This window comes from Oncorhynchus clarkii, unplaced genomic scaffold (assembly GCF_045791955.1).
Source record: "Oncorhynchus clarkii lewisi isolate Uvic-CL-2024 unplaced genomic scaffold, UVic_Ocla_1.0 unplaced_contig_716_pilon_pilon, whole genome shotgun sequence".
Classification (NCBI taxonomy): domain Eukaryota; kingdom Metazoa; phylum Chordata; class Actinopteri; order Salmoniformes; family Salmonidae; genus Oncorhynchus; species Oncorhynchus clarkii.
Genome location: NW_027260855.1, coordinates 120020 through 142347, shown reverse-complemented (window position 1 = coordinate 142347; position 22328 = coordinate 120020). Strand labels below are relative to the sequence as shown.

General features: G+C 40.5%; 1 protein-coding gene across 3 annotated transcripts; it reads left to right on the top strand.

Annotated features, from left to right (window-relative positions):
• The first annotated feature begins 824 nt into the window (after window positions 1–824).
• On the top strand, window positions 825–21793 carry LOC139401933 (serine/threonine-protein kinase/endoribonuclease IRE1-like). 3 transcript variants are annotated; one of them, XM_071145953.1, is made up of 14 exons: window positions 853–874; window positions 1628–1781; window positions 6310–6580; window positions 6951–7031; window positions 10731–10793; window positions 11845–11926; window positions 12051–12255; window positions 13042–13144; window positions 13513–13706; window positions 15008–15155; window positions 20194–20321; window positions 20533–20656; window positions 20938–21008; window positions 21244–21793. In XM_071145953.1, exons 3-14 carry the CDS (start codon window positions 6319–6321, stop codon window positions 21412–21414), a joined length of 1632 nt encoding a protein of 543 aa, XP_071002054.1. In that variant the 5' UTR covers window positions 853–874; window positions 1628–1781; window positions 6310–6318; the 3' UTR covers window positions 21415–21793. The 3 variants fall into 3 exon arrangements, with proteins under 3 accessions (XP_071002056.1, XP_071002054.1, XP_071002055.1); XM_071145954.1 differs by lacking the exon at window positions 10731–10793; XM_071145955.1 differs by lacking the exons at window positions 6310–6580; window positions 10731–10793 and having other exon boundaries at window positions 825–874.
• The last annotated feature ends 535 nt before the right edge of the window (window positions 21794–22328 follow it).

Below are 22328 nucleotides of genomic sequence, written 5' to 3'. Positions count from 1 at the left end.
ATCATTCCACTCTCCTGAGGCCCTAGAGACCTCAGCAAAGGGGTGGCTCTCCCACAGACAAAAATTCATTAGCAGCCTGGTCTGGTCTGCTTAGTTCATTGACTGTATATGAACCAGAAAAAAAGGAGACAGTGAGTTCTCTCGCTTCCTCTTCCATCTCTGACCTTAAGGCCATGACAGCAAAGCAAGACTCGTCTCTTGGCAGTACAGTATCATCCTCCTAAGGCCAGCAGATGTCGATTCAGGACAGGCAGTGATCCATGGCAGCACTGGAGTGAGTACTCTAATACTATCTGAACCGGTAGTTATCCTTTCATGAAGGGGTTGCTGAAATGAGTATTCATCAGCAGAATAGTGGACTAGAGACAGTTGGCCTCTTCATGAAACCCAGATATTGGTTTTGTGTCAAAATCATCATCAATCTCCCGGTCCTGCAGGAATACAGGTTTGGACTCATGTTATTCACGCAACAATACAAACATCAGGCCTATTGAGTGAAATAAAGAAACTAAATTGTATCATAATTTCAAACATGCTTTTCTCAATGTCTATAGAAACTCGTTGACTTATTCTGGGTTATCGATTTTCATTGAATAGGGCCTTATGGTCTGCTGTTTTATGTACAGTAGCTACTCTACAGCACACTGTACATCTGTAGTGTACATCTGTTTTCTCTCTCATACTGTTTCTACCTTTCTTATCTACATTCTACATTCCCTACAACAGTAAATCACACCCTGCGTTGTTAGTGGTACTGGTAGACCTGAACATCTCAGCCACACCTCTAACCCATCCCACTTTCAGAGGAAGTATATCCTCATTCGGTCTCACAAGCTATCAACATCAGCGGGAGCAGAATAAGTTATCTGGTACCGTAAGTAGTATCCCATTATTCTATTAATACTGTATACATTGTGATTTTGACAAGGTTTATCAGACTTTTAGAAGGGTCAAGGATATGGTTATATGTGAAATGAGATAGAATACCACTCTTATAGGACAGGATTAAACTGGATGTTTCATGGGTGTAGTTAGGAAGTTAGATGCTTCAAGTAGGAGACCCTCATGAGGCCGTAAACATAACTCAAACACAGAAATCTGGAGACAAAAAGTAAACATTTTCGTGAGAAGATTAGTGAGAGGAAAGAGGAAGTGTAGAAAAATAATGACAGAAAGTTGCATATATACAGAGTGTGTGACTTTCTGTATTTTTATACAGTTTACTCTCCGCTGGTCAGCACCGCTACATAAATTGGGTGTGCGTCAGCTCATGCTTTTTTACAGAAAACAGGAAGTAAACATAAAGAACAGACAGTATATCGCTTCTGTGTGATAAATAAAAATCATCAATCTTCTGGTCCTGCAGGAATGCAGGTTTGGACTCATGTTATTCACTCAACAAAACAGTGTAGGTCTACTGACTGAAATAAAGGAACTCAACTGTATAATAATTGACAAACTTTTTACATTGTCCATTTAAACTTTTGATGTTGAATTATTCTGGTTACTTTTCTTCATTTAATTAGGGGCCTGCTGTTTATTGTACAGTAGCTACTCTAAAACGTACTGTACATCTATAGTGTACATCTGTTTTCTCTCATACTGTGTTTCTACCTTCCTTGTTTAGATTAAGGGCTTATGACTTCTCTACATTCCCTACTACAGTAAATCACACCCTGCATGGTACTGGTAGACCTGAACTTATCAGACACGCCTCTAACCCATCCCACTTGGGTATAAGCTGACTCAACATCAGCAAGAGCAGAAGACTATTAGATCCCGTAAGTAGTATGGCTTTGGTTTGTATAAATACAGCATATGTTGTGATTTTGAAAAGATTGAAACTTTTAGAAGGGTTAAGGTCAAGAATGATATGTTGTGTGTAATGAAATAACAATATGAAATGATGAGAAAACCACTCTTAGGACAGGATTCAACTTGATGTTTCATGGGTGTAGTCAGGAAATGAGTAGTTTTGAGCAGGAAACCTCAAGGGAGCTAATAACATGACCCAAAAATAGATATCTGGAGACAAAATGTAAAAATGTATGAAAGTAGTTTAGTGAGAGGATAAAAGAAGGAGGCACTAAGTACATTTTGGTTAGTGTATTGTAGACTTCCTTATCAGTTGTGCTTGTGAAGTTTAATGCATTGTATTATTTTCAGTGTGAACATTGTTTTCTGGGGATTGAAATAAATAAGTACATTGTCTTTATAGGGAGTACAACAAACTATTATAGTCAATGTACAGTAAATATAAATACAGCTCTGGCAAGAGTGAAAGTGAAACATCAAGTCCGTGCTTCCTAGCAAAGCTTCCAAAAGCACACATAGCAAGCCCAGGTCTACCACAGTCTGTTCTGCTGTGTGATGTCCGAAAACAATTTGATCTTGTTCACTGCCCAAAAAATACTTAAATAAGTGCATGTGACATATGAGAAACGTAACAGTTTTTCTTGTAAAAAATATATATGATAGTAACAAGTTGGTGGGCATGTTTGCTGCGGTGTATCTAAAGTATATTACAGATAACTTTCTCCATGTCTTATCCTCAATGATCTACAAAGCTGTGTTCACACTGCACTTAGCCGAGGGCTAACAGCCTCCATGTCGTATCCTCAATGATCTACAAAGCTGTGTTCACACTGCACTTAGCCGAGGGCTAACAGCCTCCATGTCTTATCCTCAATGATCTACCAAGCTGTGTTCACACTGCACCTAGCCGAGGGCTAACAGCATCCATGTCTTATCCTCAATGATCTACAAAGCTGTGTTCACACTGCATGTAGCCGTGGGCTAACAGCCTCCATGTCTTATCCTCAATTATCTACAAAGATGTGGTCACACTGCACTTAGCCGAGGGCTAAAAGCCTCCATGTCTTATCCTCAATGATCTACAAAGCTGTGTTCACACTGCATGTAGCCGTGGGCTAACAGCCTCCATGTCTTATCCTCAATGATCTACAAAGCTGTGTTCACACTGCATGTAGCCGTGGGCTAACAGCCTCCATGTCTTATCCTCAATGATCTACAAAACTGTGTTCACACCTCCATGTCTTATCCTCAATTATCTACAAAGATGTGGTCACACTGCACTTAGCCGAGGGCTAACAGCCTCCATGTCTTATCCTCAATGATCTACAAAGCTGTGTTCACACTGCATGTAGCCGTGGGCTAACAGCCTCCATGTCTTATCCTCAATGATCTACAAAGCTGTGTTCACACTGCATGTAGCCGTGGGCTAACAGCCTCCATGTCTTATCCTCAATGATCTACAAAACTGTGTTCACACTGCATGTAGCCGTGAGCCAGCCTCCATGTCTTATCCTCAATGATCTACAAAGCTGTATTCACACTGCATGTAGCCGTGGGCTAACAGCCTCCATGTCTTATCCTCAATGATCTACAAAGCTGTGTTCCCACTGCACTTAGCCGAGGGCTAACAGCCTCCATGTCTTATCCTCAATGATCTACAAAGCTGTGTTCACACTGCATGTAGCCGTGGGCTAACAGCCTCCATGTCTTATCCTCAATGATCTACAAAGCTGTGTTCTGCACTATAACCTCAATGATCTACAAAGCTGTGTTCACACTGCATGTAGCCGTGGGCTAACAGCCTCCATGTCTTATCCTCAATGATCTACAAAGCTGTGTTCACACTGCATGTAGCCGTGGGCTAACAGCCTCCATGTCTTATCCTCAATTATCTACAAAGATGTGGTCACACTGCACTTAGCCGAGGGCTAAAAGCCTCCATGTCTTATCCTCAATGATCTACAAAGCTGTGTTCACACTGCATGTAGCCGTGGGCTAACAGCCTCCATGTCTTATCCTCAATGATCTACAAAGCTGTGTTCACACTGCACTTAGTAGCCGTGCTGTGTTCACACTAAGCCGTGGGCTAACAGCCTCATGTCTTATCCTCAATGATCTTGTGTTCACACTCCTTAGCCGAGGGCTAACAGCATCCATGATCCTCACACAAAGCTGTGTTCACACTGCACTGTAACAGCCGTGACAGCCTCCATGTCTTATCCTCAATGATCTACAAAGCTGTATTCACACTGCATGTAGCCGTGGGCTAACAGCCTCCATGTCTTATCCTCAATGATCTACAAAGCTGTGTTCCCACTGCACTTAGCCGTGGGCTAACAGCCTCCATGTCTTATCCTCAATGATCTACAAAGCTGTGTTCACACTGCATGTAGCCGTGGGCTAACAGCCTCCATGTCTTATCCTCAATGATCTACAAAGCTGTGTTCACACTGCATGTAGCCGTGGGCTAACAGCCTCCATGTCTTATCCTCAATGATCTACAAAGCTGTGTTCACACTGCACTTAGCCGAGGGCTAACAGCCTCCATGTCTTATGATCTACAAAGCTGTGTTCACACTGCATGTAGCCGAGGGCTAACAGCCTCCATGTCTTATCCTCAATCTACAAAGCTGTGTTCACACTGCATGTAGCCGTGGGCTAACAGCCTCCATGTCTTATCCTCAATGATCTACAAAGCTGTGTTCACACTGCACTTAGCCGAGGGCTAACAGCCTCCATGTCTTATCCTCAATTATCTACAAAGCTGTGTTCACACTGCATGTAGCCGTGGGCTAACAGCCTCATGTCTTATCCTCAATGATCTACAAAGCTGTGTTCACACTGCACTTAGCCGAGGGCTAACAGCATCCATGTCTTATCCTCAATGATCTACAAAGCTGTGTTCACACTGCACTTAGCCGTGGGCTAACAGCCTCCATGTCTTATCCTCAATGATCTACAAAGCTGTGTTCACACTGCACTTAGCCGAGGGCTAACAGCCTCCATGTCTTATCCTCAATGATCTACAAAGCTGTGTTCACACTGCATGTAGCCGTGGGCTAACAGCCTCCATGTCTTATCCTCAATGATCTACAAAGCTGTGTTCACACTGCACTTAGCCGAGGGCTAACAGCCTCCATGTCTTATCCTCAATGATCTACAAAGCTGTGTTCACACTGCATGTAGCCGAGGGCTAACAGCATCCATGTCTTATCCTCAATGATCTACAAAGCTGTGTTCACACTGCACTTAGCCGAGGGCTAACAGCCTCCATGTCTTATCCTCAATGATCTACAAAGCTGTGTTCACACTGCATGTAGCCGTGGGCTAACAGCCTCCATGTCTTATCCTCAATGATCTACAAAGCTGTGTTCACACTGCACTTAGCCGAGGGCTAACAGCCTCCATGTCTTATCCTCAATGATCTACAAAGCTGTGTTCACACTGCATGTAGCCGTGGGCTAACAGCCTCCATGTCTTATCCTCAATGATCTACAAAGCTGTGTTCACACTGCACTTAGCCGAGGGCTAACAGCCTCCATGTCTTATCCTCAATGATCTACAAAGCTGTGTTCACACTGCATGTAGCCGTGGGCTAACAGCCTCCATGTCTTATCCTCAATGATCTACAAAGCTGTGTTCACACTGCACTTAGCCGAGGGCTAACAGCCTCCATGTCTTATCCTCAATGATCTACAAAGCTGTGTTCACACTGCATGTAGCCGTGGGCTAACAGCCTCCATGTCTTATCCTCAATGATCTACAAAGCTGTGTTCACACTGCACTTAGCCGAGGGCTAACAGCCTCCATGTCTTATCCTCAATGATCTACAAAGCTGTGTTCACACTGCATGTAGCCGTGGGCTAACAGCCTCCATGTCTTATCCTCAATGATCTACAAAGCTGTGTTCACACTGCACTTAGCCGAGGGCTAACAGCCTCCATGTCTTATCCTCAATTATCTACAAAGCTGTGTTCACACTGCATGTAGCCGTGGGCTAACAGCCTCCATGTCTTATCTTCAATGATCTACACAGCTGTGTTCACACTGCATGTAGCCGTGGGCTAACAGCCTCCATGTCTTATCCTCAATTATCTACAAAGCTGTCTTCACACTGCATGTAGCCGTGGGCTAACAGCCTCGCATGTTTTATCCTCAATGATCTACAAAGCTGTGTTCACACTGCACTTAGCCGAGGGCTAACAGCCTCCATGTCTTATCCTCAATGATCTACAAAGCTGTGTTCCCACTGCACTTAGCCGAGGGCTAACAGCCTCCATGTCTTATCCTCAATGATCTACAAAGCTGTGTTCACACTGCACTTAGCCGAGGGCTAACAGCCTCCATGTCTTATCCTCAATGATCTACAAAGCTGTGTTCACACTGCACTTAGCCGAGGGCTAACAGCCTCCATGTCTTATCCTCAATGATCTACAAAGCTGTCTTCACACTGCACTTAGCCGAGGGCTAACAGCCTCCATGTCTTATTCTCAGTGACCAGCAATGGCTGCCGTTCCTGAGCTGCTGCTGGCCACTCTGGATGATTTGGGTAAAGCAGAGATGGACAAATTTAAATGGTATCTTCGTCAAGGCGTGGAAGGTTTCCCTCAACGCATCCCAGTGAGCCAGCTGGAGAACACTGACAGAGTTGATACTATCAGTAAGATAGTGGGGACCTACCAACCTGAGGACGCTGTGAAGATTACACTGGAGATCCTGAGGAAGATGAACCAGAACCAACTAGCTGAAACGTTAAAAAACAAATGTAAGTGTGTTGAGAAATACAGTCTTTGCTTACTATCTAACTTTTTAGCAGACACTCTTATCCAGAGCAACTAGGGTTAAGTTGCTTTGCTCAAGGGTACATTGACACATTTTTCACATAGTCAGCTTGGGGATTTAAACAAGCAACCTTTTAATTATCACTCTTAACCACTAGGCAACCTGCCACCTCTTTTTAAGGAATTTATGAAATATCATTATTTATCCTGTAGAATTAGAAAGATTATCTCAAAGTACATTTTTTAAGAGTTGTATTTACAGTAACTTGCTTTGAATCGACTTAATCTACCATATTTTCTATTATAATTTGTTATCTACTGTCTCTGTGTCTCTCTCGCTCTCTCTCCCCCTAGATGGCCCTGTTGGAGCTCTAGGAGATGGTTTTAACATGGAAGCATCTTCTTCAGGGAGATCTGCAGGACGTTTTCAGCCAGGTGTTTTATTTTATCATTTCTCGCTCAGGTCCTCTTTAGGCTTCTTATCTTTATTGACAATAATAAAATGTATGGTTTATATCCACTATTGTGGATATGGTAGTTCTAAATGACATGATTTTGTTATATGCAGTCAGATTGATCATTATTAGCAATCTTGATAAAGATGAGCAAAAAAGACTCTATTAAATAAATAATATATACTGAGCTATATGGTAAGTAAAAAAAGGAGGGAGTTGTATTATTTTATACTAATACAATTGTTAAGAGAAATATATTTTTTGAACAAGTAATAAAAAAGATAGGGGTCAAAATGATTGGCACCCCTGTTTTCAAAACTCCAGCACCCTCCCTTTGAGAGGATAATTACACCGTTACACTGAGCCTTAATCTAAAATGTTTTATGAGATTGGAGAACACGTTCGGAGAGGTCTTAGACCATTCCTCCATTCAGAATCTTTCCAGATCCTTGATATCATTTGCCTGCTCTTATGGACTACTCTCTTCAATTCAAACCACAGGATACTGATATGGCCATTGCACAATGTTGATTTTGTGGTCAATTGATTTTGATTGGTGCTTGGGGTTATTGTCTTGCTGGAAGTGTAAGCCTCCTGGCAGAGGCAGCCAGGTGTTTGTCTAACATGTCCTGGTACTTGGTAAAGTTCATGATGCCTTTGACCTTAAGGGCCCCAGGACCAGTGGAAGCAAATTAGGGCCATAACATCAAAGATCCACCACCATATTTTACCGCCAAACCAACCGCTGGTGTGGTTAAGCTCTATTTTCATGTTATCTGACGATAGAAGTAGTTCCCATCCAAGTGAAAATAGAGCTCTTTGGCCACACACACCAATGGTGGGTTTGGCATTGAAAAACAGAAGCATATGCAGAAAAGTACCTCATACCTACAGTAAAATATGGTGGTGGATCTTAGATGTTATGGGACTGTTTTGCTTCCGCTGATCCTGGGGCCCCAGCATAAGGAACTTTACCAAGGACCAGGACATTTTAGACAAAAACTTGGTTGCCTCTGCCAGGAGTCTGACACTTGGCTGCAAGTTGATCTTCCAGCAAGACAATTAACCCAAGCAATAATCCAACTCCACAAATAATTTATTAATTGACTACAAAAGCCACATTTTGAAATGGCCATTTCAGTCTCCGGACTTGAACCCCATTGAAAACCTGTGGTTTGAATTGAAGAGGGCAGTCCATAACAGCAAAATAAGGATATCAAGAATCTAGAAAGAAGACTCTGTATGGAGGAATGTGGGGTTATAGAATGTGGGGTTATAAAACATTATAGAAAAAGTAAGTTAAGAACAAATTCTTATTTTAAATGATAGCCTACCAAAAGGCAAAAGGCCTCCTGCGGGGACAGGGCCTGGGATAAAAAATAAAATAATAATACAATATAAATATAGGACAAAACACACATCACAACCAGAGAGACAACACAATACTACATAAAGAGAGACCTAAAGACAACAACATAGCAAGACAGCAACACATGACAACACAGCATGGCAGCAACACAACATAACAACAACATGGTAGCAACACAACATGGTAGCAGCACAAAACATGGTACAAACGTTATTGGGCACAGGGTGGCCTCCCGAGTGGCGCAGTGGTCAAGGCACTGCATCGCAATGCTAGCTGTGCCACTAGAGATTCTGGGTTCGAGTCCAGACTGTTACAGATAACCTCAATCAGGAGACCCATGGGGTGATGCACAATTGGCCCAGCGTCGTCCAGGTTAGGGGAGGGTTTGGCCGGCAGGGATGTCCTTGTCCCATTGCGCACAAGCGACTCCTGTGACGGGCCGGGCGCAGTGCACGTTGACACGGTCTCCAGGTGCACAGTGTTTCCTCCGACTCATTGGTGTGACTGGCTTCCGGGTTAAGTGGGCATTGTGTCAAGAAGCAGTGCGGCTTGGTTGGGTTGTGTTTCGGAGGATGCACGGCTCTCGACTTTCGCCTCTCCCGAGTCCGTATGGGAGTTGCAGCGATGAGACAAGACTGTAACTACCAATTGGATATCATGAAATTGGGGAGAAAAATGGGTAAAAGTAGCAATAAATAAATAAAACCGCAAGAAGGTAGAGACAACAATACATCACACAAAGCAGCAACTGTCAGTAAGAGTGTCCATGAGGCACTCGAATGAAGAGATTGAGATAAAACTGCCCAGTTTGAGTGTTTGTTGCAGCGCATTCCAGTCGCTAGCTGCAGCGAACTGAAATGTGGAGTGACCCAGGGATGTGTGTGCTTTGGGGACTATTAACAGAATGTGACTGGCAGAACGGGTGTTGTATGTGGAGGATGAGGACTGCAGTAGATGTCTCAGATAGGGGGGTGTGAGGCCTAAGAGGGTTTTATAAATAAGCATCAACCATGGGGTCTTGCGATGGGTATACAGAGAGGACCAGTTTACAGAGTACTATAGAGTCCAGTGATGTGTCCTATAAGGAGCATTGCTGGCAAATCACATAGCCGAATGGTAAAGAACATCTAGCCGCTCGAGAGCACCCTTACCTGCCGATCTATAAATTATGTCTCCGTAATTTAGGATGGTCATCTGAATCAGGGTTAGTTTGGCAGCTGGGGTGAAAGAGGTGCTATTACGAGAGAGGAAACCAAGTCTAGATTTAACTTTAGCTTGCAGCTTTGATATGTGCTGAGAGAAGGACAGTGTACCGTCTAGCCATACTCCCAAGTACTTGTATGAGGTGACTACCTGAAGCTCTAAACCCTCAGAGGTAGTGATAACACCTGTGGGAAGAGGGGCATTCTTCTTACCAAACCACATGACCTTTGTTTTGGAGGTGTTCAGAACAAGTTTAAGGGTAGAGAAAGCTTGTTGGACACTAAGAAAGCTTTGTTGTAGAGTATTTACCACAAAACACGGGGAGGGGTCAGCTGAGTATAAGACTGCATATACATGGATGAGAGAGCTTCCTACTGCCTGAGCTATGTTGTTGATGTATATTGAGAAGAGCTTGGGGCCTAGTATCGAGCCTTTGGTGCCTTTCCCTTGGTGACAGGCAGTGGCTGAGACAGCAGATTTTCTGACTTTAAACACTGCACTCTTTGAGAGAGGTAGTTAGCAAACCAGGCCAAAGACCCCTCAGAGACACCAGACACCAATACTCCTTAGCCGGCCCACAAGAATGGAATGGTCTACAGTATTAAAAGCTTTGGCCAACTCAATAAAAATAGCAGCACAATATTGCTTAGAATCAAGGGCAACGGGGGCATCATTGAGGACCTTTAAGGTTTCAGTGACACATCCATAACCTGAGCGGAAACCAGATTACATACCCGAGAGAATACTATAGACATCAAGAAAGCCAGTCAGTTGATTATTGACAAGTTTTTCCAACATTTTTGATAAACAGGGAAAAATAGAAACAGGCCTATAACAATTAGGATCAGCTTGATCTCCCCCTTTAAATAAAGGACGAACTGTGGCTGCCTTCCAAGCAATGGGAAGGCTGTGTCATTTTTTTACTACTTGTTAAACAAAATATATGTCTCTGAGCAATTGTATTAGTAGATATTAAAACAAAACGTTTTTGCATACAATATTGCTCAGTATTTTAATTATTTATTTTAGATTTTTTTTGGCTTATCTTTATCAAGGGCTCCAATCATTTTTGGATTCCACTGTATGATTGATGTTATCCATTCTTAGGTCCTGCATTACCTCCTGCCTCCAATATATTGCCTGGGACTGGAGGAAAACCTGCTGTAGTTGGTGAGCTATCAACTATTTGACATTTTGAAACCATCCACCACACCTAAAGTTCCAATTGATCAGAGGCTATTCCCCCTTTTGGTTCCCGATTTACAACAGCATATTTGCTTTGGGATCAACTCAAAAATAATACTATTGTTTTGAGCAAACTGCATACATTTGTCATTTATTTTTTGAAAACCGGGGATCCAATACGTTTGACCCCCATCTTTTTTTGATTTGTTTTAATTACTTCTCTTTCACTGAGCAATTGTATTAGTATAAAATAATATTATTTTATGAAAATATTTGAGCATACAATATAGCCCAGTATTGTATTTTGTTTATAGTATTTCTGCTCATCTTTATCAAGGGATCCAATAATTATGGAGCCCACTGTATGATTGATGTTATCCAATCTTAGGTCCTGCATTACCTCCTGCCTCCAATATATTGCCTGGGACTGTAAGATAATCAGTTGAACGTTGTGAGCTTTCAACCATTTTGACATGCTTGTTAAAACCACCCAAGAACCACACCGAAAGATCCAATTGACCAAAGAGTATTCCCCCCGTTTGGATCCAAATTTACAACAGCATGTATGCATTTCAATATTCCTTACAGATGATGTTAAATTCAACACAGCAATAGGTGCTAAACTAATAGAATGTGTAATTGTAGCTAGGCCTACTGTATATGTAGGATCTTAATTTCATCACCCTATTGCAGGAGAACTTTCCTGCAATGCAGGACATTTAAAACCTGTAGTGTATTTGAGGTTTGAAAAGGCTTCTGAAGTTTGTTATTTTCACTTTACAATTTCAGATTTGATTTTCCGTTCTGAAAAAATGCATTAACACCTAAACAAATGTCCATTAATTATAATCTACATAATAATTAAAATGTTCAGTTGTTTATTTTGCTGTGGTAGCAAACTGGCTCAAATTTAAATCCTACATATGTATAATTCTCATAAGCCTTTGATTTAACAGATAAGGTTCTGTGTCTTGACAATAAAGGTACAGTAGGGTGGTATGTTCTGTCTGAACACAGCGTTTTCATTTTGATACAGCATCAGATGAGGAATCGGTTGGAAAGATCACATACTACACCAATAACCATCTTGGAAAAGGTGCCGATGGAATTGTGTTCAGGTAAACCAGCTTAAACGTTATTGTGGAAATGTGTTTGTAACCCTAATCCCCTCTTTGCAGCAAAAATGTCTTTACGATCGGTTCATTGACTAAATGTTTATCTTTCTCTACCGCTATCCTCCAGGGGTTACTTCCATTGTGATGATGCCAACAAGCGTCCTGCGGCAGTGAAGAGAATTGAACTAGCAAAACAAAGCAATGCTGATCGAGAGGTCACTTTGCTTCTTCAATTGGACGACAATCCCCATGTCGTCCGCTACTTCTGCACTGAGAAGGACAGGCAATTCCTATACATCGCCATCGAGCTGTGTGCCGTCTCTTTAGATAAGGTCTAAGTCAATGACTCACTATTTTATTCTCTGACTTATCCAAGGGGTTAAAACTTGATTATTATAACAGTCTCACATAATGATTATCTGTGTTAGAATATATACTGAACAAAAATATAAACACAACATACAACAATTTCAACGATTTTACTGAGTTACAGTTCATATAAGAAATCAGTTAATTGACATAAATTCATTAGACTCTAATCTATGGATTTTACGACTGGGACTACAGATATGAATCTGTTAGTCAAAGATACCTTAAAAAGGGTAGGGGCGTGGATCAGAAAACCAGTCAGTATCTGGTGTGACCACCATTTGCCTCATGCACTGCAACACAGGCTGTGGATTGTGGGCCGTGGAATGTTGTACCAGTCCTCTTCAATGGCTGTGCGAAGTTGCTGGACACCCCCTCAAAAGTTGAGACATCTGTGGCGTTGTGTAACAAAACTGCACGTTTTAGAGTGGCCTTTTATTGTCCCCTGCACAACGTGCACCTGTGTAATGATCATGCTGTTTAATCAGTTTATTGATATGCCACACCTGTCAGTTGGATGGATTATCCTGGCAAAGGAGAAATTTTCACTAATGGATGTATACAAATTTGTGCACAAAATTTGAGAGAAATACAACTTTTGTGTGTGTAACATTTCTTTTATTTTTTTCAGCTCATGGATCATAGGCCGAACACTTTACATGTTGCATTTATATTTTTGTTCAGTGTACATTCCAAGGTTAGAATGCTTGGTGTTCATCAGCGCACTAATACTTGGGTGTCTCTTCCAGTGTTTTACTAAAGAAAATCCTTTTGACCTTCGCGGACTGAACCCAGTGATGCTGCTGCAGCAGACCATGATGGGACTGGAACACCTGCACTCTCACAACATAGGTTCTAATTACATTTTTAAAACAGTTTAATTGAACCTTTATTTAACTAGGCAAGCCAGTTAAGAAACCACTTGGCAAAACCCTAATCCGGATGACGCTGGGCCAAGTGTGCACCGTCCTATGGGTCTCCCAATCACGGCCGGATGTGATACAGCCTGGCATCTAACCAGGGTCTGTAGTGACACCCATAGCACTGAGATGCAGTGCCTTAGACCGCTGCAACCCTCAGGAGCCCAGTAAATGCTGTAGACTGTAGATAATCCTAATGAAGTTACAGTATTGATGACTTTTCCTTATATTATCATTGATCAGATCTATGATCTTCCCACAACTCCAGTAGACTGATTCATCCTGATCTTTTCTCCCCAGTCCACCGTGATGTGAAGCCCCACAACATCCTGTTGAAAGACCATTCTGACTCAGTCACGGTCAAGATCTCAGACTTTGGGATGAGTAAGCAGTTAGCGGACAGCAGACAAAGCTACAGCATGAGGTCTGGAGCCCTTGGCACCATGGGCTGGAATGCCCCAGAGGTCCTGGATGACAGCAGGAAAGTAAACCCTGTGAGTAGCTCCTGATCTTTACACTAGACCAGAGAACTGTTCAAGTCATTACAGATTCAGAGATAATCTTGAAAGAAGATGAAATAGGCTAATTGGGATTTCCTTACAGGAGTTAAACAGGATTGGCCCATTGCTCAAAGGAACAGTTCACCCTAAAAAGTTGATCTTCTGTTGTGGAGATCAAGTTACAGTATATTACACATACATAAGAAAGATAGGCACCATCTACACAACCATGGTGTGGGATGTGGACCATCCTCGACATTAGACAATAACCCCTTTAATCCAAAATGTTTATGCCAGTAAAGTGTACCATTAAAAATGATGGAACCAGGAAGTTTCTGTACAATTTTATGATTGCCAATAGATAATTTGTTCGTTCGACATGGTGGGATCTTTTTGTGTCTGTAAAATGATTTATGTGAGAAATGGCAGTAAAAACGGCTTCATGCTCAAATATTGATATAATAACCATCATACTGAAGTAAACTTGGAGTCACACGATATGTTGTGTGGTCCTCCCACTACGACTTCGGAAACCAAGCCATTTATTAGGCTACAGGTAAAATAAATGATGAACTTGACAGGAGGGTGATTTTGAAAATATTTTGTACCTTTATTTAACTAGGCAAGTCAGTAAAGACACATTGTTATTCACAAATACGGTCTAGGAACAGTGGGTTAACAGCCGACCGATTTTTACCTTGTCAGCTCGGGAATTCAATCTAGCAACCTTTCGGTTACTTGCCCAACGCTCTAACCACTGCTGCTCCCAAAAAATGAAAGGTGATGAGCTTGATGCTCCTTTCCAATAAATATTGAGGGTCTTATTCTGGTGACATGATGATCGATGTTTGACTTCCATTTGACAAAAATATTCTGTCTCTTATCCATCATAGTCTCATCATGTCGACTAGCCTACCCTGACTGTATCTGCTAGCTAGAGAGCACGTGCCAAGACCAGAGTAGACACATTTCTATTGAATTCAACCGTTTTTGTGACAAAACTATGAGTAGAATTGAAAATGCAATGGAAACATTTTTGAGTTTGATTCCGTACATGACAAAAAAGGAAATGTGTGAACTACGTCATGACGCACTGATCGTTATCCTTAACAAGTCCGGTTGGTGGGAACACACTACAGGCAGGAAAACACAAATCTGTCGCCAATTGGATGGAATCCTAACTATAGTCTGACAAATTTGTGAACTATTCTTTAAGGTTGCCTGTAGATTAGAACTAGTAGTGATTGTGGTACTGTTCTGAAACAACTATTAAAGACACTCCTCTTCCTCTACAGACCAGTGCTGTGGACATCTTCTCTGCCGGCTGTGTGTTTTACTATGTGTTGACAGGAGGCAAACATCCCTTTGGAGAACCCTATCGGCAGACTGCTAATATCATGGATGGCAAATACAACCTTAACGGATTACAGAAAGACAAACATGGTAAGGTACAACTGAAAGGTTGTGTTAGCACAGGGGAACCCAAGAGCAGACTCAGACCAGGAAACAGGGATGAATGAACCAAGATATTTATTGTAACACAGGGAGAGATGAAGTGCAGATCCAGGGAAGCTCAGAGGAGTTGTAGGAAACCAGATGTGCAGGCTGAGATTGGAGTGAGCTGGGTTGGGACAGGGTAAACAGATCCGGAGTTGAATGCAGACAGAGTAGCACAGTGGTGAGATATGGAACAGGAGACAGGAACCAGAGTCAGAGCAGCGAAACAGCGTCAGGCAAGGAAACAGGCACAACAGGATCTTAAATAATAACAAATAGCTAGACGCATGACTGACTGAACAGAGATTACAATCTGGCAGAGTGGAAGTGGCAGGAAAATAAAGAAAATGTAGTCTGTGCTAATGATGGTTGTGGGTTTTTAAATGGCATATTGTTGATAAATATATGACCTCTCACTTATGATTAACCAAATCTAGTATTGTTCTCATTCCTGTAAATGGCCCATGTAAATGTGGGATCATAATTTGAGCTAGTTTGCTAAAGCAGGAAAATAATCTTGCAGCAACAGGAAATATGATTTATTATTTAGTTTATACTTAATTAACATTTTTTGTAGGGATTAACACATTTTTTGTTAGGGCAAATCAATTCAGAAATTTCAAAGAGGAATTTACACATTTTAGAAGACTTTTTAAACCACAAATACACTACAAGTTTGCATTTAATGCCAAGCAGGAAAATTCTCAACAACAAAAGAGTATTCAAATTAAGATCCTACATCTGTAGACACCAAGCCAGAATTTGACCCTATGGAATAGTGATCTGTAATGTTGTCTTTGACAGAGGCCTGATAAAATGTTATAATAAGCACTGCCATTGATTGCTTTTGTCATCATCTTTGTCTCAACTAAAATTCTGTGTCTTTCTTCATTATAATCATCACATTGGTTCAGATGAAATACCCACTGGGCACAAACTGGTTAAATCAACGTTGTTTGAATGTAATTTGCCAACGTATTGGGATGTAGAATCTATGTGTAAAATACATTGAATTTGCAAAAAGTCAAAAACGTAAACTGTTGTTTTGAGGGTGAAATTTCAACCACAGGATTATGCATCATGGTAACCAATGTTCAACAGAGACAAACCTTATATAAAATATGTTGAATTTGTTCCATTGAAACAATGTTAGATCCAGGGTTGCAAAGGGAGGGTATATTACTGGAAACTTTCAAAGTTTACTAGTAAACTACCAGAATCTACCAGAATCTTTAATTTATCTTTATATATTTTTTACACACTTATTTTGCTACAGTATGTGAATATGTATTTATTGTCAGTGTTTTGGAATCAAACTGGTGGCAGTTGAGAAAATAATTAATAGTTGGATGAGTTTCAGAGGTAATTGAAAATAATGCCATTGTTGATAAGATACTTTTTTCATTAATTTGGCTATTTTCTCTTGAAAAATAATGGTCTATCTACTAGAAACACAATGACAATATGGACACAGAAATATAAAATTAATACAATATATGAATATATTTTTCAAAAAAGTTGTTAAAGTATAAATTACCGAAGTTACATAGATTGACATAGATTTTTTGTTAATTACCAAAAGTACTGAAAATTCCAGTAACTTTGGTAAAGGACTGATAGCTTTGCAACCCTAGTCAGATCTTCAACTTTATATACACTATCAGTAAATAACTATAGGCTGGGCAGCACCTCCTACTGGGGAATAGATCTATCTACAGCTATCCCTTTGATCCAGGGCTTTGACCAAGCCCAGTCCTGCTTTATAGTCAGTTACCAATGTGCTATCATGAGAAGGATTGCTGAGAGATCTCCACTTAAAATAGATTCACTGTTGCTATCGAAGTAATTCCAAAGTGTAGAGCAAATTAACAGAGCAAATTAAAGGTAAACATACTTTATCAATCATATATCATCCATGATGCTATTTAGGCCTATACACCAAGTCATCAACAGCTATTGTTTAAATTTAGCCCAGAATTAAACTAAACATAGACAATTCATATAGGCCTAGGGTTTCAAACTTTAGTTAATTTCAAATGTAATCTACAAATTAATAATGAAATCAAACTTTATTTAAAGTGGCAATATGCAGCTTTTTGGGCGACCCAACCAAATTCACATAGAAATGTGAGTTATAGATCCATCATTCTACTTGAAAGCAAGTCTAAGTAGCAGTAGATCTGTTCTATGTGCTCTATTTCTATACTTCCTGCTCTAATGTTTTGTTTTTGCGTCTTCTACTTTGGATTTGTAAACCAGTTTCAAACAGTTGAGACAACAATATTTTGGGTTATGGTAATTATACTTCACAGCAGTTTATATGGATTCTCTACACCCCTCAAACTGAACTCTGGACCTCGAAGCCAGTCCCACTGCGTTTTTTCATTGTTCCCCTCTAATCAAGTTCTGATTAGACCTGGGACACCAGGTGGGTGCCATTAATGATCAGGTAGAACAGAGAACCAGCAGGCTCCGGACTTCGTAGGGAAAGAGTTGAAGACCCCTGCTCTACACTATACTAGCTTATTTTGTAACATAAATTGAAAGTAGGCAGACTATTTGAGTTTTAACAACCAGGAAATGACAGAGCGATTTCTGCATAGTGCACCTTTAAAGTGCATTTAAAGGTTGATCTGATTTGATTTGGTCCTATTTCTGTAACTTAGGTTTTTGGAGACGCTCATCCAACATCTAAATGATTAATTTGTAGACAAACTGGAATTAAAGCCAGTCTAAGCCAGACTAAGTCAGTGGCACAGATAGAACTATCTAAACAGAAGATAATCTCCTTCAATTGAAGAGCTTATTTCCAAAACGCTACAACTACCAATTTTTCACATTTGTGTTTTTTCTTCACAAAGGATTGCTTATGGGTACCTTCATGTGTGTCAAATGTTACTGTTTTTATTCATAGATTTGTATGATGTGTATGAAAATGTTGTTTTTTTGCTAAACTATATATGTCCATTATTTAGCTGAAATGGATATTTGACTGTGATTTGTGGTTGTTTCACCTAGTTATCTTAAGATGAATGCACTAAGTAAGTCACTCTGGATAAGAGCATCTGCTAAATGTCTAAAATGTTCATGTAAATGGTTGACATACAGATATTACTGTATTGAATGATACAAAAAAGTTTTAATATTGATGTCACAAAGTATCATTTGTACATTTCTTTAGTAAACAATTAGTAATTTGTTACATTTGCATGTGTAAAACCTAGCAGTACAAATTATTTATCTTTGAGTGAGACAGATATATAGCATTTAGCAAAAAAACTCAAATGAAACCATCAAGTGATAGATTTTAAACACACGTCTGTCATTGAACAACCCCATGCCATGATTAGATTGTGAAAAAAAACACACCAATCTCTTTCAGAATTTCTTTAAACAATTAAAGCTAATTTACCAAACTTTCTGAAAATGGATAAATAGTGTTTTAGAATGAAACTCTTCAAATGTTGTAAACCAAACACAATTCAAAATTACTTTTGTAATATAGCCTTAGCCTAAAGTTATCTTAAACTATTGTAACAGTATTTATTCAACCTTAAAATGAGTAACACATCTTTGGCCACATTTTGATGTAACTGTAATAAATATCTTCCTATGTAATCTGCGCAGAATTTCGAAATGTCATTAATCATTTGCACCATTTACTTTTAATGTAATCAACTGAATCCAGTTCATTTGATTGTGCTATTAGATGAAGCACAGTAATAACACTAAGTAGTTGTATAAATAAACACAATATCTGACATTGGTATTTTAACTTTGTTTTAAATGTTTGAAAGTGCAGTGATGACACATTTAGGTAACAACAAACCAACAATTGACATTCTTTTCCCATTGTAATTTGGTTGTGCTTTTACAGTAGATGGTCTAAAGCAGCAAATCGGCGTCGAAAGTCAAAGTGGCTAAGCACATATAGTCGCGTTTTCCTCTTGTCTTTTCCCGTACTTTCATGGTATTTTAACAAATGTTTGAAAGTGCAAACACATTTCAACAACTGTTGGCTTGTCTTTTTAGTGGGTCTAAAGCAAGTGATAACAACAAACGTGTAGGGGTAAATAGACTTATATTCTCATTGATCAAAATCTCCACCAAATATTACCCAGTTGTCCACTTTCATATGACGTGGTGTGTCCAGTGTGGGTACTTTCATATGATGTGGTGTGTCCAGTGTGGGTACTTTCATATGACGTGGTGTGTCCAGTGTGGGTACTTTCATATGATGTGGTGTGTCCAGTGTGGGTACTTTCATATGATGTGGTGTGTCCAGTGTGGGTACTTTCATATGACGTGGTGTGTCCAGTGTGGGTACTTTCATATGACGTGATGTGTCCAGTGTGGGTACTTTCATATGACGTGGTGTGTCCAGTGTGGGTACTTTCATATGACGTGGTGTGTCCAGTGTGGGTACTTTCATATGACGTGGTGTGTCCAGTGTGGGTACTTTCATATGACGTGGTGTGTCCAGTGTGGGTACTTTCATATGACGTGGTGTGTCCAGTGTGGGTACTTTCATATGACGTGGTGTGTCCAGTGTGGGTACTTTCATATGACGTGGTGTGTCCAGTGTGGGTACTTTCATATGACGTGGTGTGTCCAGTGTGGGTACTTTCATATGACGTGGTGTGTCCAGTGTGGGTACTTTCATATGACGTGGTGTGTCCAGTGTGGGTACTTTCATATGACGTGGTGTGTCCAGTGTGGGTACTTTCATATGACGTGGTGTGCCCAGTGTGGGTACTTTCATATGACGTGGTGTGTCCAGTGTGGGTACTTTCATATGACGTGGTGTGTCCAGTGTGGGTACTTTCATATGACGTGGTGTGTCTAGTGTGGGTACTTTCATATGACGTGGTGTGTCCAGTGTGGGTACTTTCATCACCATGTTTTTGAATGAACAAAGTGCCTTGGCCTTGAACCTGCCCATGGTTACTGTGTCTGTGTGTGTGTTTGGTCTTATCTTTCCCAGAGGACATCGTGGCCACAGACCTGATAGAACAGATGCTGAACATGGAGCCCCAGGGGAGGCCTTCTGCTGAGAGCGTGCTCAAACACCCCTTCTTCTGGAGCCTGGAGAAACAACTGATGTTCTTCCAGGTCACTATTAAGTATAATCAATGCATAGCTAATGTCAGTTAGCTAGATTACAATATTATTTAATTCTAGTAGGGAAAAATGTAACTGCAACAACAGAAACATTGGGTATTCTATCAATAGAATATATAGCAATAGTGGAGTCCATTGAGCATACAGCAAGATGGTGGTAAACGAGATGTTGGATTAATTAAAGTACTGTCTTCCCCTGTAGGACGTGAGTGACAGAATTGTAAATGAGAAATTGGATGGTCCAATCATACAGCAGCTAGAGTCAGGGGGACAGGAAGTGGTGAGGAATAACTGGATAAAACACATCACAGCAGTTCTGCGGAAAGGTTAGTGACTGGTCTGAGATCAGCGTTTGAACAGCAACACTTTGCAGCCTGTAAAGCCATTTTCTATTACAGTATATTTCTAGTAACATTAACATCCAGATCAGAGGTGTCATGAATGACATGACTACATTTGCAGGATGAGTTTATTGCTGGACCAGACACCAGCAACATCTCTGTTTTGTTGTTGTATTATATTACACTAATGACAAACTTTCTTGATATCATAATTCTGTATCTTAATAGTATTGTTGTTTGTTTACTGGCTGTGTTTCCTCCTACAGATCTAGAAATACGTAAAGGAGCATATGAAGAGGGCTCTGTTAAAAGTCTTCTACGTGCCATAAGAAACAAGGTGTGTTCTGTCCAAATACAATTGCCATACTATATTAAAATACACAAATGAAGCATAATAATAACATGTTGGTATATTTGCAAAATATTATTTAATTAGTCAAAACATGAGAGGATGCAGGCATCCTCTATGCCACCTACTACCCCCATAAACCTGTTAAATGTAGTATTTATCTGACACAAGAAACTAAATGTGTGTAAATTACATTTTATAAGCAACATGTTGTTTCTCATAGAAACACCATTACCACGATTCTCCTAAGGAGGTCCAGGAGACTCTGGGCTCCATCCCTGATGACTTTGTCTCCTACTTCACCTCCCGCTTCCCCCACCTGCTGCTGCACACCTTCCTCGCCGTGCGTTCCTTTGCTGAGGAGCTGACTTTACAACATTACTACCTAATGTAGTAGTGTGAAGACATAACATTACTACCTACCATAGTGTGAAGTCAGGCGCTCCGCTGAGAAGTACTCCATCCCACACCAGCAAACCAGCAAAACCTCCAATCTATGCCAGTACACTGTAATGTCACGGTTCTTTTTACATGAACAATAGTGGTTTGTCTGAAGAAGAAGCAATCACTTTCACTTGTATGCAGATGACACTGTTGTGTATCCTATTTCACCAATGTGTCACGACTTCCACCGAAGTTGGCTCTCCTGCCTGTTCCAGCGGAGCTCGGCGGTCGTCGTCACCGTCCTACTAGCCACCACCGATCCCTTTTTCGTTTGTCTGTTGGTTTTGTCTTATTAGTTTCACCTGTGTGTATTTTAGTTTAATTAGCGTCCTTATATATATAGTAGGTTGTCCCGCCCTTGTTTTGTGCGGGATTGTTTTTTTATTCATGTCATTTGGTGTAGTACATACATGTGTGTTATTTCTCCGGTCTATTTTTGATCCTGTGTTGGATTATTCACCCTGTATGTTGGGTTGACGTGGTTTTTTTGCGCAGGAGAATAAACTGTCGAATCACTGAAACCTGCTCTCTGCGCCTAATTCCACCCACCTTGATAAAACGTGACACAATGGCTGACCAGGTTCTGTCAGAGCTTTAATCTGCCTTTATTGTCTTGCCGAAAGCCTTTATTAACTGAAATTGTTACATAATTAATGCAAGGTAAAACCAAGTATATATTATATTCCATATCACGTAAAAAATGTATCTGATGATTTATGTATACGTACATTGGATGGTGCCCTCATTGATAACTAATAAATATCTAGGCATCTGGATTGATGATAGTCTGTCCTTCAAAAAGAATGTTGATGAGTTCGTTAAAGGTGCAATATGTAGAAATCACTCTGCCATTCCTGGTTTCTT

Excerpts from the sequence above, each read along its gene's own strand:
- LOC139401933 (XM_071145953.1), top strand. The coding sequence starts at position 6,319 with ATGGCTGCCGTTCCTGAGCTGCTGCTGGCCACTCTGGATGATTTGGGT. Across the intron at positions 10,794-11,844 it reads AGGAAAACCTGCTGTAGTTG|CATCAGATGAGGAATCGGTT; the intron begins GTGAGCTATCAA and ends ATTTTGATACAG. Across the intron at positions 20,322-20,532 it reads AACAACTGATGTTCTTCCAG|GACGTGAGTGACAGAATTGT; the intron begins GTCACTATTAAG and ends CTTCCCCTGTAG.